This window comes from Triturus cristatus, chromosome 6 (genome assembly GCF_964204655.1).
Source record: "Triturus cristatus chromosome 6, aTriCri1.1, whole genome shotgun sequence".
NCBI lineage: Eukaryota > Metazoa > Chordata > Amphibia > Caudata > Salamandridae > Triturus > Triturus cristatus.
This window is the reverse complement of record NC_140589.1, coordinates 284,349,731-284,367,164: the sequence shown is the minus strand read 5'-3', so window position 1 is coordinate 284,367,164 and position 17,434 is coordinate 284,349,731. Positions and strand designations below refer to the sequence as shown.

At 44.6% G+C, this 17,434-nt stretch overlaps 1 protein-coding gene across 3 annotated transcripts in view; it reads right to left on the bottom strand.

Annotated features, from left to right (window-relative positions):
- SMC6 (structural maintenance of chromosomes 6) overlaps positions 1-17,434 on the bottom strand; it is a 918,345-nt gene that overhangs the window by 62,539 nt on the left and 838,372 nt on the right. For all 3 annotated transcript variants that reach the window (XM_085610645.1, XM_085610644.1, XM_085610643.1), the window contains exon 26: positions 6,499-6,596. In XM_085610645.1, the coding sequence (XP_085466771.1) occupies positions 6,499-6,596 (98 nt within the window). The remainder of the gene's footprint in view (positions 1-6,498; positions 6,597-17,434) is intronic.

Sequence of the window (17,434 nt, the reverse complement as noted above, 5' to 3'; positions counted from 1 at the left end):
GATCAGGCCAGCGCTATAGAAAACCTCTTAAATAAACAATGGGAGACTTGAAGCGGGAAGGCTGATCTGGCAGCCACAAGAGGGCGCAGATGGCAGATAAATAACCCTTCAACGTGCCCAAAGCTGAGCCTTGCTGGGCAAGTGTAAGGATAAACAAAAGAACTTGGGAAAGGGGTGCAGATAAAGGGTCTACCTGCTAGGCAGTACACCATGTCAAAACTTACTCTAATGGCTGGTGTATATCATCTTGGTTGAGGGACGCTGAGCTGCCAAGATAACATTACAGACTTCGGTGGAAGGTCGAAATCTGTCAACCGTCCCCGCTCAATCTCCACAAATGAAGGCAGTTTGGGTGTAGAACCCTCCCCTGCTGCTGCGACAGAAGTTTCTCCAGAAAGTCTAGTCTGATTGGAGGACTGATGGCCATGCTGACCAGCTCCGGATACCAAACTCTCAGATCCCGGTCCGAAGCAACAAGGGTGACGTGGGCCTGGTCATTCCTGATCTTCTTGAGAACTCTGTGCAGGAGTGGTATGGGCAGAAATGTGTACAAGAGGCTGGAGCTCCACTCGAGATGAAAAGCATCTCCAAACATGAGTTGCTTTGGAAACCCCAGCACACAGAAGTGCTCACATTGTGCGTTCTCAGCGGTGAACAGATCTAATCAAGGCTCTCCCCACAGCTGAAAGAGACCTTGCATACCCTCCAGGTGAAAATGTCATTCTTGATCTGGCAGGTATCTTCAGCTGAGTTTTTCCGCCCTGGCATTCAGAGAGCTCGCCAGGTGTTGAACTACCAGGGGAATGTCCTGACGTTCCAGCCATGTTGAGAAACATTGGGGCTCTTAACAAGGGATCCACAACCCCATCCACCCGGTTTGTTGCAGTACCACATGGTGGTGGTGTTGTCTGTGAACAACTGCACTAGCCTTCCCTTGGTTGAAGGTTGAAAGGCTTTCAATTCCAGTCGGATCATTTGGAGCTCCAACAGGCTGATATAGAGCCCAGATTTTGACATAGGCCTCCAATTTCCACCTCTCCCATATGGCTGACCCAATCCAGGAGTGACACATTTGTCACCACTGTCAGATCTGGTTGGGGAAAGGAGAGGGGTTTGCTGCTGTCTCAATTGCAGAGCTTTTGCAGTGCCCTTCGAGATCGGAATCGTGTCCTCCGATGCTGCGCCCACTGAAACATCAGGTCTCACTGCAGAGCCCCCATATGCCAGCTGGCATGTGTTACAAGCAGGATGCAGGAAGCCAAGAGACCAAGCAGCCTTAGAGTCATATCACCGAAATCCAGGATGAAGGATAAAGCATTGGAATCATTACCTGAATACCCTGGACTTGCCGTTTTGGGAGGATAAGCCCGAAAATGCACTGTGTCCACAACAGCTCTGATGAAAGGGAGCATCTGAGAAGAAAGTTCAGGTGAGACTTCTGCACGTTGATAGTGAACCCCAGTAAGTGCAGAATGTCCAAGGTAGTCTGCAGGTGGGAGATTATCGCCTGGGGAGAGCCCGCCTTCAACAGCAGGTCGTTGAGCTAGGGGAAGACTTGCATCCCTGATCTCAGCAGAAGAGCTGTAACCATCGCCATTACATTGGTTAACACTCGATTGTGTGCTGGTAAGGCTAAGGGGAAACACGGTGAGCGTAAGTGCTCGTTGCCTACCGTGAACCGCAGGTAACGCCTGTGGGCAGGCAGGACGGGGATGTGGAAGTACTCGTCCAAGACCACCATCCATTCTCCTGGGTTCAGGGCAGACAGGACTTGAGGGAGCGTGAGCATTTTTAATTTCTCCTTTTTCAGGAAGGGGCAGGTCTAGGGTAGGACAAAGGCCTTGGTGCTTATTGGGCACCAGAAAGTAGCAGGAATTGCAACTACAAACGTACTTCTGAGGCCAGCACCATCTCTATGGTTCTGTTGGCCAAGAGAGCTGCCACTTCCTGGTGGAGTAATGAGATGTGGTCCTCTGTTGCAAGTGGGTGGCATGGTTGGTGCGGTAGTTACAAAGGGGAGGAAGCAGCCCCTTCGGACAATCTGGAGAATCCAGCGGTCAGATTATTTCGACCTTCCGCAGTGCAGGTGAAGGCATACCTTGCCACCCACTGGATACCATGATGGTCAGAGGGCAAACTAAAGAGACTTGGACGATGCGACTGCCAGGGGAGGAAGGTGGTCTGGTCTGACCTCTGGCTACCTGACCCACGAGGTCTGTGGGTACCACGTCCTCGGCCACGCAGGAGTTGGGAAGTAAACATGCGCGCTGTGGTGGCTGGGTGAATAGAGATGCAGCTGAAAGCCCCTTCCATGGCCAAGAAAGGAATGAAGGCGGACTGGGTGAGGTGAGGGGCCATGGAAAGGCCCAAGGACCTGGCTGTGGCTGTGCTACCCTTGAAGCACTCTTATGCTGAGTCTGCCTTGTCTCTGAAGAGACGGGAGCCATAAAAGTGCATGTCCATGAGCAAGGCCTAGACATCCCCCGAAAAGTCAGTGGTTCTCAACCAGGCGTGGCACCGAAGGGCCACCAACGATGAAACCACTCTGCCAAGTGAGCTGGTTGTGTCCAGCCCACAGTGTATGGCGAACTTGGCTGCAGCTCTCCTGTCAGCAATAGCTTGGGATTATGTGGCTCAGGCCTCCTCCGAGACCATAAGCAGCACCTGCGCAATCGAGTCTTAAAGCGAATGGGAGTATCTGCCCAATAGGCTTGCGGTGTTCACAGACCGCAGCGCGGGGTTGGCAGAAGAAAATATCTTTCCCAAGGTATCTAGCCTCTTGGATTCCATGTCTGGTGGAGTGGTAGGGAATGCATCAGGATTTACTTTGGAGGTGGAGTCTTGGACCACCAAGCTCTCCAGAGTGGGGTCTGGAAGTTGAAGTTCCCTGGGGCGGGGTGATTGCAGAGGGGAATTATCCTATTCACAGGACTTCATATGCAGGGCTTGGCTCGGGCCACAAGTAGGACGTTTTTTAGGGCTTCATTAAATGAGAGTAATGGTTCTGTGATGGCAACTTCCGTTAAGACGTTTGTCTTGACTACTACTGAGGGCAGCTTAAGGTCCACGTACTCAGCCGCCCTTTGCACCACCACTGCGAAAGAGTAGCCACAGTGGGAGGAGAGACCAATCCAGTATCTGGGAAGGTGTCCAGTCCACCGAAATCCTCACACCAGGTGTCCTCAGTGACCTCTAGGGGCTGGTATTTATGATGGTAAAGTAGCCCCTCCCAGACCTAGCCCATAAAAATAGGACACAGGCTTCGGCCTGGATAGATTGTCTCTAGTTGGCGCTGCAGTAGGTCAACGTCCATCCGTCTAAGTGTCAGGGATGGGAAATGGGTGGCGCTGACAGCGCCAGAGAGGTCAGCAGTGGGGTCGATGCCGGGGAAGGTCAAGATGGCTTGACCGCCCTCGTTCCGAAAATGGATCCAAGAGGCGTGACTGGCGCCAGGGGTGTACTCACCAGCAGAATACCAGTAGGGATCCCTCCCAAACCCACGGGACCTAAAGGTGCTCCAGCGTGGACAGGCCTCCCAAAGATGAGGTGCACAGCCTCATAAAATTCCCGAAGTTGGGCAGGGCTAGCTCCGGCTCCCAGAAATTTGGGGAGGCATAGAGAGACGGCCAAGGGACAGGCTCCACCATGGGGAGCCAGGCCTTGAATGCTTACACTCGCTCGTCTCATTGGAAGACTTTGATGGATGAGGCGAAGTCAGAGACCTATTTGACTTCCTGCACTTGTGGGACTTACCCAAATGATTTAGAGTGCAACGAAAAGCTCTTGGAGTGGCTCCGCAACCGATCCTGGTACCTTCCTCTCCACCTGGATCGAGACCGTCATAGTGTTGCGGGTCAAGAAGCTTGATAGACCACTCTCTCAGGTCCTTGGTGTGCATGGCACGACAATCGACGCGGGTTTTGGCATCAGGGTCGTGCTCGAGGCACCAGAGGCAAATGAGGTGTGGGTCTGTCACCAACTTTTACCAATGATAAGCGCTTCAGGGTTTCCTCAGGCGAATCCAGAATTCCTCGTGGACATCCACCCCACACCAGGAGACAATGTCTCAAAAATCTTCGAGCTACCGGTGCACAAGGGTACTGCTCACGAAAAAGTTTCTGGATCCTGTCCGACGCCTGGGGATAATTCTAATGTAAGGAATCATGGCTAGAAGTCTCTATCAGATGTTTGGTGTAGATAAACGAGTGACGCACCTTCGTTAAAGCTCTTTCTGGTGGATACGCTATATAACCACAGATTCCTCACTTTAGAAAATCTTCAAAGGTGCCTAACTGGATGTGGAGAACTATGTAGCAGCGGTCCCATGCCAGTATGTAGTGTTGAGCTGCTGTTAGTCTGTTATCCCATCTCATCTCTCTATGCTCATACTGTGCCATACTTTGAATACAGTAGACGTACCAGGAGGGAGCTTAGTTACTTTTAGAACCCCCCTTGCCCACACGGCATTACATCAGTCACTGTAGATCTCTGCAAGGTTACAGAAGCTTTCTTACAGTCTAAAATCCAAAATCTTGGGGAGGGAGGGAGGCAGGCGTGGGTGGATTGGCACGGGGGTGTAAGAAAAGACCACTGCTAAAGCCCTCCTCTGCCGCTGTTTCTGTGTCTGAGTTAGTTTCTCAGTTGAGTCTGACATCAATTTTTTCTCCATGTTCCAAGAATGCAACAGCATCAGATTTGATGCCTGCTCTGCCACCGGTTTCCCCAACATTGTCTCTCTTTTTGTTTGTGTCATCATACCCAAATGCTGTTTTACACAAAACATTGGGTCGCAAACCCATTGCTTTAAATTGTCATCTTTGACTCCGAGGCCTAAACAACTTGCGGTAGGTTCCTGGATTGCAAATTACTCAATCTCATCTCAATCTGGCCTCTCTTTTAGACCAACTGCAGTCTGGTTTCCGTTCTCAGTATGGCACAAAAACAGCCCCCATGGAAGTAGTTGACAATATAATGGAGACTGCATATTTGTGGGAAAGATTGGGTATCTTGAATTACTGCCTTTCCTTGGGTGCTTTTCACATAGTTGACCATGATTTATTGAATGACCATCTAAAACAGGTATTGGGAATGCATGTGTTTCCCCTTAGCTTTCCTCATTTGCAAGTTAAAGTACAGTCAGGATGCAACATATTCCACTTCTCTTGCTATCCGCTGCGGGGTCCCATAAGGCAATTCTTTGTCACCATTTTTAATGTTCAAAAGCAACCCGTATAAAACTTTGTTGCTAAACCTCATCAATCAATCAGGATTCTATATCGCAGGAGCTACAAGAACTTAAGATGACAACGATCAAGAACGATTATAATTTCTATCTTGAGGCACATTTATTACTCTGCGCTCCCTTTCAGCTAAATAGCATATAAGGTTTACCTCGAAGAGGATTATGTGTTAATATAGTTCGAATATCAGTGATTTGTGAACTGAAAAGCAGTTGATATCTTATTTCCCCAAGTGCCATGTAACACAAGAACTTTTTTCCTAACTCACAAATTAGAACGCTGCTCTGATGACAGAGCGGGGAAGATGATTCTGAGGCTCTACACTTCTGAGTCCCAACTAATGTGAAGAGTGAGTTCCTCTAATTGCCTGAGGTGTATTTAGTATCTTTTTACGCTAAAATATTTTGGTCTAAGAGTAAGACCCCAAGTATTGTAGTATAAGTGGAAAGGAAGTCTTCAAGCATAGCGATACAATGAAAAACGAAAAAATGCCTGACAATAAGGTAGATAAAAGGTAGCTTATGAATAATTTTTGTCTGTTGAAGTTGCATAAGAAGTTTCAGCACTTTAAAAGGTTTTGAAGACGACCAAATAACGCTTAAAATGAGTGAGTGTTCACAGTTCAGACCCCCAGCTCTCAAAGTTTCCAACACAGACCAGGTGACCATGTGGGTGTTAAGTTGAGTGTAAGCCATATAAGCTGGAATACTGAAATCATCCGGTGAAGCATTGAAAAAAAGAGCAAATCACAAACTCAAAGATGTTCAGGTCTTTTACTAAATGTCATTTTACTTCAACTCTGCCAAGGACCACCCCACCTAAACTTCAAAACACATCTGAAAGCTTTGTCGCACTGTAAACTCCCAGATACTTAGTCACTCAATAGATACCCTGACTCCCTTTACAACCAAATTATAGACCTAACCACCACCCTCCCTTATCCCACACCACCCTTACCAACTGGACATCCAACTCTTGTAACCCATCCTCCCACATCCCAAAGTCCACATTTTGTTGATAGTATAAATGACCTAATACTAAGCAACGATCCACTGTTTTGTTAATAAGTAAGTCCACATACATACAATGTATATAATCTATGTTAATATACAAGAACAATAAAGGGCTCACAATTGTCAGCAAATATTTCTGGTTTACATAAATAGGTAAAAATAAAGGCTAATTGAATTGACTTTCTGGTAAATTACTGGCATGGACTATTGCAGCTAAACATGCCCTATGGGAAAAAGGGTTTTACCTCATACTTTGTGGAGTGAGCAAAATAAATTGCCGGAATCGTTGCGAATCAGCCATCTTGAGCATCATGTCCATTGAAATTCTCCTGTTAACCATATCCTGAGGTATAAAAGTATTTAAAAATTAAATGCACACATTTTCTTCATCCCCCAACAATAAAAACATATTCCAAATATGCAATGGATGTGCAGTAATAAACGAATAATCCTTTCCCAAACTGGCCGATATCAAAATGATAACGCTACTGTGCAACTTAAAAAAATAAATGTTTCTATTCATAGTACTTTCATTTCAGTCTCCCTGCTGGAAACATGGTGCAGTGCATTGCCACACCAGGTGGATACATGAATCAATTAAAATACTTACATTACAGCAGGGCTTAAAGTGAAGCACCCCAGCAGTGTGTTTAAGCTTTGTTTTAGCCTTAGGATCACAATCATAACCCTCCCTTTAGATGACGCTGCTTAGAGAACTTCCATTGCTCTGAGTAACGTTATTTTCATCATTGAATTTAGAACAGTAACTTCCCTTTAAGAAAGTTGCTTCAAGTAAATTAGCTTTGTATGATAGTTTGGGTCCCCAGCCAAAGTTAAAACCCACTGTCCACACCCTTATGGACACGCTCTACTCTTAATCCCCAATTACATGGTAAACACGGCTTTCAGCTGGGTACAGTCGGCACAGGGTGCAAAAAACACGCATCTAGAAGTAGTTGCACAGAGCCTTTAATGTGCAGCGGGCTATGGACTCAAGTGGCCACCTGGCGGCGTTGTCTTGCGTCCAGCGAAGGAGGCCGGTTTTATTTAATCAGAGGGGCGAAATCATCCTTGAGGGGTGCCACGGACAGTTGTGACTTCTGAATATCCAACATGGAAGTGAAATGAGTTTAAGGGCAGCAGTCATTAGTGGTGGCTGTAAAAGTCTGAAAGCAGTGAAGTGCAAATGCCTTCTATGAGTTACACACAGCGAGAGAGTAACAAATAATCTTGGAAGTTTGGGGAGTTTTGCCCATCAAGTAGCTTCATTTCTACCTCTTGCCGTAGATCCTCAAAGGGCATTTGTGATAAAGTGCAATTTCAAGCAGCCTAACCCTCATCAGGGGTGTTGGGGGTTTATCCTCTGCCATAAAACGTTGAAAAACTGTGAGCCATGACTATTAAGATGCAGTTTAAAAGACTGGGAATTGCTACTTCACGTAGTTTATTTATTTTTAATTAGCATATAGCATCTTCTTTACTTCAACATTCCACTTGCATCCATTTTCCAATCCTGCTTCTTTAAATATTACGATGCTAGTGTACTTAGAAAGGCAAATGTAGAGAAACTAAAAGACATAGAAGTCACAATATCAGGCTTTAGACAGCAGAGCTTGGAAAATCAGGACATATCATATTGTATATCCACTGCCACAAATTATACAGTATCAGAAGTAACCGAAAGCGCAATCAATATAGTTGATTAAATGTTTGTACCGTTCACAAAATGAAAGGGACAGTATGAAGGAATAAACACTTCCGCAGTGTCTCCAGAACTCTTCATGAATTTGATTTAGTTAAATATAAGCTTCCAGAAATCTGCACACGTTGCAATCAACTTTACAATTGGATCTCAAATTATAAAAACTCAAATGTCCCAAATATAAGTGTTGGAACTAAAAATTCCCCTACATGGTGATGGATGAGCACCCCTGCCTTGAGTGCACCAGCTGCTTTGCTATCTGGATACCCAGTACTTATTTCTGGTCAATGGCGAACTCGGATCGTGCGTGTGGGCCATGACCTAGGCCTGTTTCACGGTAATGCGTTCTGAGGGGAGAAACCAATTGTGGTAGACGCCATGGTCCATAGTTCAGAAGACTATGATTGCTTCCGTTTAAAAACCCGGGAGATGTTGTTTGACTTAATTGCTGCCTCTGAGGTATCGAGACAGACTCAGCCCTTGTGTGTATCTGCACCGCGAGATTAGTGGCCACTTTGAGCCGCTCCTGCCTCATTCTTTGTGCCATCGCCCTGGATTGTTCGCTCTTCCTCTCATAAAGGATAACTGCTGGAGCAGCGGACATAGCTCTTTGGGTATAGCCCCATCTACATCTATAAACTTACAGGGGAGCTCCACTTTAATTCGGAGCGGTACGCCAGGAGCCAGATATCTTACAGGATGTACCCCTTGTCACCCTATTATTGATTTTGTCAGTGCCCTGAAGAAGGTCTGACCAAGATTGTGGGTCTCCACCAAAATGCGCGTTGGCTCATTTTTAGACAGGACTTGATTGTTAGGACATTTAATGTATGAGATTTCAAGTAATGATTTTTAAGAAACAATTTATTACATATTTGTATGCAAAATAATTGAATATTTAAATATTTCTCTCTTTTCTATATATGCTTTACACTATTGTGTTCTGTGGTTATTGACTTTGTACTATTGTTGTCTTGTTGGTCTGTGGGTTTTTGATAAGTGTAAGGGTTGTCTGTTGAATGAATGTGGTGTGGGTTGCATGGGTGATGAATTCGAGTATCAGTGGGGGTAGTTCTAGGGTGCCTAAATGAATGGTACACCATTTCCTTATTTATGGCCCTTTGGAATGTCTTTGTTGCGCTATGTACAGATATATGTATATTCATATGGTAACAACCACAATAAACAATCTATAGTTTTGATAAAAGTTTGGATGATGGCATTGATGAATTTCTATATGTCTGATTAACTTTATTACACAAAATACATACATATATACCATGACTCCAAGATGCCTTTATAAGCATCCTTGAAGTATGGTGAGATACTCCGCCAACTGAACCCTTCAAGTAGTCTTTTTGCTTATGCTTATTTTACCCTGTTTCTTCTGCCTGCGTACTTGTTTGATCAGGGCTCCTCTTGTGTTGGATTAATTGCAGTCTGCTTAGACCATCAATTGTTACCCTCATAAAGGTAGAGGGCTACTATCCTTACCTGGCATTAAGTTACAGGAGTGTGATGGTGACAGCATATCCGTTTTTGTGTTCAGTAGACTCTGTAATGAGAACAGGCCTTTTTACCTGTATCACTGGAGTGTGGCATACTGGCACACTTCTGTAAAGTTCTGTGACTGTGTTCTTAGATAACCCTTGTCTACATGTACAGCCAAACAGATTGTGCTACTGGTGTGTTCGTTCTGTGTTGCAGGTGTGCCTGTGGATGGTACATAACATTTCAAGTTCCATTTTGTAAGCATAGGGGCTGGAGAGGTGAGGACTGGATCCCCCACACAGGAGATGTATATTGTTGTCTTTTCTGAGGGCTGGGGTGGGAGACACACACTGAAGGGAGTAGAGCATAAAACAAGTTACTCACCTGTACACTGTAGTTCTCCAGTATTGATATCTTTCATAGATTCACATGCTTGAATCTTCCTTGTTAGCGTAGTGGAATTCCCAAAGTAATTATAACAAGCAGTATTAAGGACAGCATTGTTTAACAAGCTTTAATAAGTGACATTTTCTATCAATTCACATAATTTTCAAAACGAACCTTCAGCCAATCAGGAATCAGCTCAGGAAGCACTCTTTCCATCAAGCACAGCCATACCTCAGATTTCTCAGCACAAATGTAAAGGTAATATAGATGAGGTATTTACAAGTAATGAGCTCTTATCGGCAAGGAGAGTGGGTCCCATGTGAACCGACGAAAGATATCAATATTGGTGAACTATAGTGTACAGATAAGTAACTTGTTTTTTTCCACTACTGAATGTTTCATAGATTCACATGCTTAAATCTGAATAGCAATTAATTATCAACTTAACAAAATCTCTATAGGGGAGGTGGAAAGCTGATATTTAAGGGATAAGGACAAAAACAAAAAGAAGATCGCACCTCCTTCAAATAGATGCTGAAGGACTGCTTGACCCACTGCTGCATGATCTTTCACTGAGGAATCCAGGCAGGAATGCCAGGTAAATGTATGCATGATACTCCACGTAGCTGCGCTACAGATGTCCGGTAAACATATTCCAGCAAACAGAGCAGTAGAACTAGATACGCATCTTGTGGAGTGTGCTTAAACTATTCCGTCCAGAGAATATCCAGCTTTCTGGTGGCAAAACATAATAGCTGCAGCAAGCAATCGTGCTATAGTGTACCTCAACAGTGCATGTCCCTATGTGGGAGGGCCATAGACTATCAAACATTTGTGTACCGGTTCATTCAGATGAAAGTTTGATGGATGTTTGGGTGGGGATAAAGCGAGGGTTCAGTCTCATTATGACTGCCACCCCTGTATTGCCTATATGATTCCCTAACTTTTAAGGCTTGGATTACACTAATCCTCTTAGCCGAAATTTAGGTTAATAATAAAACCTATTTTCAAGACAGGTGTTTGAGGTCCACTTTATGAATAGATTTGAACTGATTTTTTAGGTCTCGCTCGAAGGCTGCGCTTGCGCAGTCTCGATCCGAGATTTAATGACTTGGAGAAGAGGGGCTTGAACCCGCCCCTCTTCTCCCCTGTCCTCCATTGGCTGGCCTCTTGAATGCTGGCCAGCCATTGGAGAAGAGGTGCGTCACTCCGAACAGGCCCCGTCCTTTTCGGATTCGGGGGCGTGTTTTTTTCAAGAAGTCTAATTATCTCCTCCAGCCAATGGCAAGAGGAGAACACGCCCCCAAATCCGAAATCGCCGCTGCCTTTCTCCGAGGCATTTCTGCTTCGCCTCGGAGAAAGGCGGCGGTGTTCATGGCGTCCTCTCCCCCTGCTCTTGGCTCCCGTGTTGGCTGCTGCTCTGGTGTCCACCTGGACGCGGAGCAAGGAAAATATGTTTTTGGTATGTCTGCTTTTATAATTTTCCATTTTTCCTTATTTCGCCTTTCTGGTGCTTCACTGCGCGCGGACACTCTTTCTGTGGGAAGCATATAAGGTGCGTGTAGTTGCCTCTGCATTTCCTTACCTGCGAGTGCCGGGTAGTGCTCAGATTGTGCGCGGCACTTCAGGTCTGGGCATATGTGCGTGCATGCAAGGAAGCTGAGCCCGGACCCAGTCTGCTAAATTGCTCTACCTCGAGACTGCGATGTTAGCAAAAAGTCGACTCACTTCTGAGCATTCATATTTGCAGTGCGAGTGTTGCTTCTGGGTGCTCTGCAGACTGTGTGAGGCTTGGGGTGCTGGTGGGTGAAGCTGGGGTTGAGGGGTGGTGGTTGTGGTGTGTGGGAGTCACTTTCCACTATTCGGGGCGCTCCGTAGTGTGGTGGTGGGGGGTGGGGGGAGGGGCGAGGGCAGCACACACTGTCTGGGTTCAGTGAGAAGACACTCAAAGGCACCCGGCTTCCCACCTTGCATCCAATGGGTTTGGGATGAAGCCAGAGGTCTGACCTCTGACCCTGCCACGCATTGACCCAGGCCCTGCCACGCATTTACCCACGCTCTGCCCCACGCCCTGCCACTCACAGCGCCGCAGCCTGAATACTCCGTTGCTTAAGCAGAAGCAGTGATGCACCATTTGCGGTTCAGGTAGTCAGCGTCCTTAATTCTGCTGAAGCAGTTTCCTCCCACGGCCAGACTTCCCGACATGTAACAGAACAATGTAGTAAACAGGGTTGCAAAAATACACTGGAGCCAAGACCCCAGTGTGGCGTAAAAGCCGCGCCTCACCCGAGATGAATAAAGACGTGTGTTCTCTGTGAGCAGGGTGCTTTGCTGCTGACGGCCTGGCTCTCTCTGCTTTACCTCCTTTTTCAGCATGACAACAAAATACCCTTTACCCCCCGAGCGGTCGGTGTTTCCACGGCACTGTGTAGATACTGAATGAAAAGCAGCAATGGAGTGGTGATTTTTGTCATAAAGGCAAACATTGCAAGACATTTGACAAACGTGTCTGTTTATATTTGACAAATGTGGCTGTGTAGTGTCTGTGATCAGACGCCAATGATTCAATTAACAGTCACTTAAGTACAGACTGCTCCAAAGTGTTCAAATAAAAACTGGGACATTTTTCATATGCTGTATTCTCTAACTGAAGCGAATGCCATTTTAGGAGGGGGGTCAGGGGGCGCTTACTGATTTTAAAATTATTTTACCTCATATTACATTTCTTGTGAGACCTAGTGAAGGCCTTTACGGGCTCCGCCAAGCGCAAACTGGACGTGCGTCTGTATATTTTATACAACGCACTTTCTACTTTTAAAATTTGGGAATGAAGGGATGAGGCGCCCCCTGAAACTTTTCAAAGCCACAACACTCCGTCTGGTTAGGTTAAAAGTGCTTAGGTTGTGTGATTACTAATTGCCCGTGCTTTTGCCTTTAACCCCGTGTCCGTGCGTGCCTCGTCGCGCGCTGCTCATCGCCGCTCACGGAGCCTTATTTTTTTAAGAGTTTTTGCTCAGTTTGTTCGGCTTTATAACAATCGAATATAGAGGTTTATATCGGTGATCGCTGCTCTGGGGATGAATGGATACAGGATAAATGCAGTAGTTTTAGTGGTAGATAGGAGTTTGCTTTAGGGAAGACAGGAAAAGAAAATTGCACTATACATATATGTGTGTAATGCATACATATATGTGTGTAATGCATACATATATGTGTGTATAGCATACATACATACATATATATATCCCCCTGCTCTTGGCTCCCGTGTTGGCTGCTGCTCTGGTGTCCTCCGGGGAGGTTGCCCGTGGCAGGACTTCGAGATCAGTATGGATAGAAATCACGTCTGCACGTGCATTTGAAATGAGTTTCAAAATGTAGGTATTTGATTATGTAACGAGTTAGATGTTGCTATGTGAAATTCCAAAAACGCCTCGTTATTTTTGTAAATACCATAACACGATGCAGTAGTTTAATTTGAAAAAAATATTCCGATCTGAAATGGCTGCCGCGCTTGCGTAGAGCCGGTATCGGTTCCTCGGCAGCTTATAAGGGTGTCCCTCTTCTCTATCTATGTTGTCCAATTCCATCTTCTCCCGGCCGCAGAGGAGGACGAAAGGAGGGGAAAAAGTGGCATTGACCCGCCTACATTTCCTACTCTTGACGCCTTGCGCTAAGGCAGGATCAACCCTTTTAGCCACCCCATTGGGCGAGTCCAATCTTATCCCCTACTCACCCCGCCCTGTTCAACCCTACTGATAACCGATTGGGTTTACGGAACGGCAATCCTTTTAAGATTGGGCCCCGCTTTGTGCTGCCCATTCACGTAGTTTGGTTGCGTGCTGGTGTATTTTACTGTTAGCAATAAAGGTCTTTTAACATCTCTTCTGAAATATCTGCTGCAAAGTAGGATTTGCTGCACGGCTGCACAATTTAGCAAGGGCTTCATATCATGGAAGCGCCCTGAAGCAAGCAGCACTTTGGGCAAATGTTGCATTGAAGATGCAGTGCTCACCGGGTGAGAGTGGGTGAAGAAGCGAGTTCTGGGAGAAATATTTTCAAAGTAGTCGCTCACTGCTGGTTTTCGTGCATTTTGGAGTAGTAAACATAAAAGTAATATCAGCAATAAGTGAGCGCCCTTGTTTTACAGATGTGCCATAAATGTTCTGTTAATCGGGCGAGAAGTGTTGTGCTTAAAAATAGTAACAAGCATTTACAATGCAACGGTCTCGGCATTGTTAAAGTTAGAGCTATTGGCATTGCTCATGACAATGCCGTTTCTTTAAATGTTTTAAAAACAAAAACATAAACAAAAATAATGTCATGAGCAATGCCAATAGCTCTAACTTTACCAATGCCGAGACCATTGCATTGTAAATGCTTGTTATTAGTTGAGATAGGACCGTATTTAATTATCAAGAAACTGGTGGCTTTTTAACTGGTGGCTAAGCCCTGGATAGGCCCTTGAGGAATTCTTGAATCAGTCTGCAAGACAGAGAGACAGTTGATTTGATGATCTCATACAGCATGATATAACAGCCGGGTGGACTTTAACAGAAAAATGAGCAAGGCCTGAACATGCCAGGTGTAATAAATATGGCAAGATTTGTTCAGGCGATAATGAAAAAGAGTGAATGTTATTCTGAGAGCCCCATATACAAAACAGAGTCAATTTAGCTTTCTAAGTTGCGCTAGTGGATTCAGCTCTGGCGCTTACTAAGATCTTACTGCAACCCTCTGAAACATGTAAGAGATGGGAATCATAGTATTCAGGAGCCAGGCTGAAAAAATGAGAGGTCTTGGGGTTGGATAAACAAGTTGGCCTTTGTTCACTGGTAGAAGTCCAAGCACCGTTCTTGGTGGAATATACTGTTGTTCCGTAGAAATTCTGTGTATCAATATTTTCTTGCCCACGATGAGGCTATGAGGATAATGCAACATGGTTCTCTTAAAATTTTGTCCAGTAATCCGGAATTAGTGGAAGAGGGGGAAATGAATAAGAGAAGATTCCTGTCCAGGGTATCTGGAAGGCATTTCCTCACAATCCTTCCTACGGATAACTGCTGGCGTTGAGGCAACATATGTGTTAAAGATATGTTGCTAATAAGTCTAGGTTTGGACTTCCCCATGTATTGTCTGAGAATGCTCACTGTGCGTGCACATTGGCCCTGAGGAGTTGACACGTCACTTTGTCAAAATGTATTGTCCTGATTACTGTGCCCAGGCCTTTGAAAATAAATGGCGATTCCCTTGTTTTTCTCTTAGACATCTCATTCTCCAAAGAGGAAGTGTTAGAAGTTATACTCAATAGGCCCTCCAAAAAGGGCCCAAGACCAGGTCCCGATGGACCTATATAAGGAAGCTCCTGAGTTTTGGGCCCCCCAACTTGCTAATATTATAAATTCTGCGTAGATCTATAATTGTACCTGTATTCAAAAAGAGGAATGGACAGGAGTCGAAAAGTTACCATCCCATTTCCCTACTTGATCCCACTATAATGATCATTGGCACAATTGTTCTGGATAGGCTGTTGCCTTGGACCTCAGACAAGAATACCCTGTCCCAGGTTCAATATGTGTATAGGAAAGGGCTTTGAATAACTGAACAATGTTTAAATCGGCATCTCTAAATGAGCAAATAGGTTTCCTTTTTAAGGTCTGCGCTACCTCACATAATGTTATGATTTTTTTATCTATTTTTTTTATTTGACTGACAATGTGTGTATGAATTGTTATTTACATTTCTCATAATTTCAAGGTAGTTTTTGTATTTGATTTTTAATGATATTTATGGTGTTTTATATATGTATTTGTATCTTTTAGGATTGCTTTTAAGTGATTGAATAAGGATTACTGAATTGAACGGACTTCCCCATGTTCATTAAATATATGCGAGCTGACGTTCATCCAATTCCCATTTGTGGCACTCATTCAATGTTCTGCTGAGAGTCTCTGTCCATTGACTGTTTATTTCAGGTACATGTTCCGCATTTAGTGTAATTTGGTGTTTAAGAATTCATTTTCCAGATCAGTTGAGTTTCCATGGACAATAGGGGTGACCTTGTCCCTCTTTGCTTGTTTAGGTAGTACATCAAGTTTTTGTTGTCTGTGTGAACATGCACAGATGAACCTTTTATTCTTGGAAGAAAGACTTGAAGTCCTAGGGCAACGGCCCTTAGCTCTAGAACACTGATAGGCATCATACAAGAAGACAACTTCCCTAAAAATTATTTGAAGACCTGAGCTGAAGCAGGCTTTCTTTTCAAGAGGGACGTAGCTAAGTTTGTTAGCTTCAGTGTCCTTTCTTTCATAGGGAAGGACTTGCATAAGGTTGGATTCAAAATCAACCCTAGAAAAGTAATGTTTCTGTTGGGTTGAATATTCATGGCGCTGATCTGACACCAAAGGGTAGATCTTTGAAATCGTAATAGCATCCGGCCATCATGAACCTTAAATATTTTCAGTCTTTACAATTGATGGATTTTTTTCTTGACCAGGAAGAAGGGGATTGTCGCACGGTTGCTACTAAATAATTAAGACCGTCTGTTTGGACAACATTGGGTCAAAATATGGGGACTGAGTCCACTCATATAATCAGACTATGTTGGCCCACTTCCTGGCTGGCTCACAGTGCTCCATCTGGACCCCTAAACCTGATAGAGTACCGTATGGTGGCTGCAACCTCAGAACATGACCACTCTAATCCTCCCAAGGAATTTGTGAGAACACATCTAACCTTTCGTTGTTACCTCAAGCATGCCTAAAGGGAGACACAAGAACTACACAAGTTGGCATTTCAAACATTTATTAAAGCAACCTCTTGTGTAAAAAACATGAGCTGCAATTAATAATCGAAGGAAACAAAGCATTGTTATCAGCATTACAAGAATGGTGAAAATTAATAATTCAACCTTAGCAATTATTGCAATTATTATATGAATATATATCATAATGATAACCCTACAGAACACTATCTAAACCAGTAAGAGAGCATAATAAGAATTGCGTTCCAACAGATTTCTTGGAGCAGCCTAATTCCCCATTTACCGCAGTATGATGTATGAGGAAGCTAGTCTGGTGTTTAACAGGCTAGCCGTCCTTTGCAGGATAGTAATGGAAGTCAGCAGGGCTGTCAATCAGTCCCGGGAGAACATCCAGAATAATCCATGGAAGTGCTCCTCTGGCGAGCTAAGATCAGAAGCAGTTTATATAATAAAAATGCGTTCAGTTTGCACGGTGTCCGAGATCCTTTGCTAGTGTTATTGTTTTGTCTTTCCAATTCAGAGCAGTCTCCAAACGAACAACAAAATACAAGGGCAGCGTACTCAGTGTACTTTAGCCTTGAACAGAATGTACAGTGTTGTGATAAAATGCTTAGGAAGAAATGTGCTTGCATGCAGAACACTTTCTGGGTATGTTATGTGATATGAAGTATGTAAAAAGTCACTATTTAAAAAGATGTCAAGTTTAAACATGAACTCGTTATATGGAAGCCTTTGTGCATTGGCCCTGTTGAACATAACAGGACCTCCTGTACAGTTGCTTTCTGGAGAAGTGAACAAATCTCCAATTGTAACAGACAAAGATGCTGAGGTGACCCCCTTG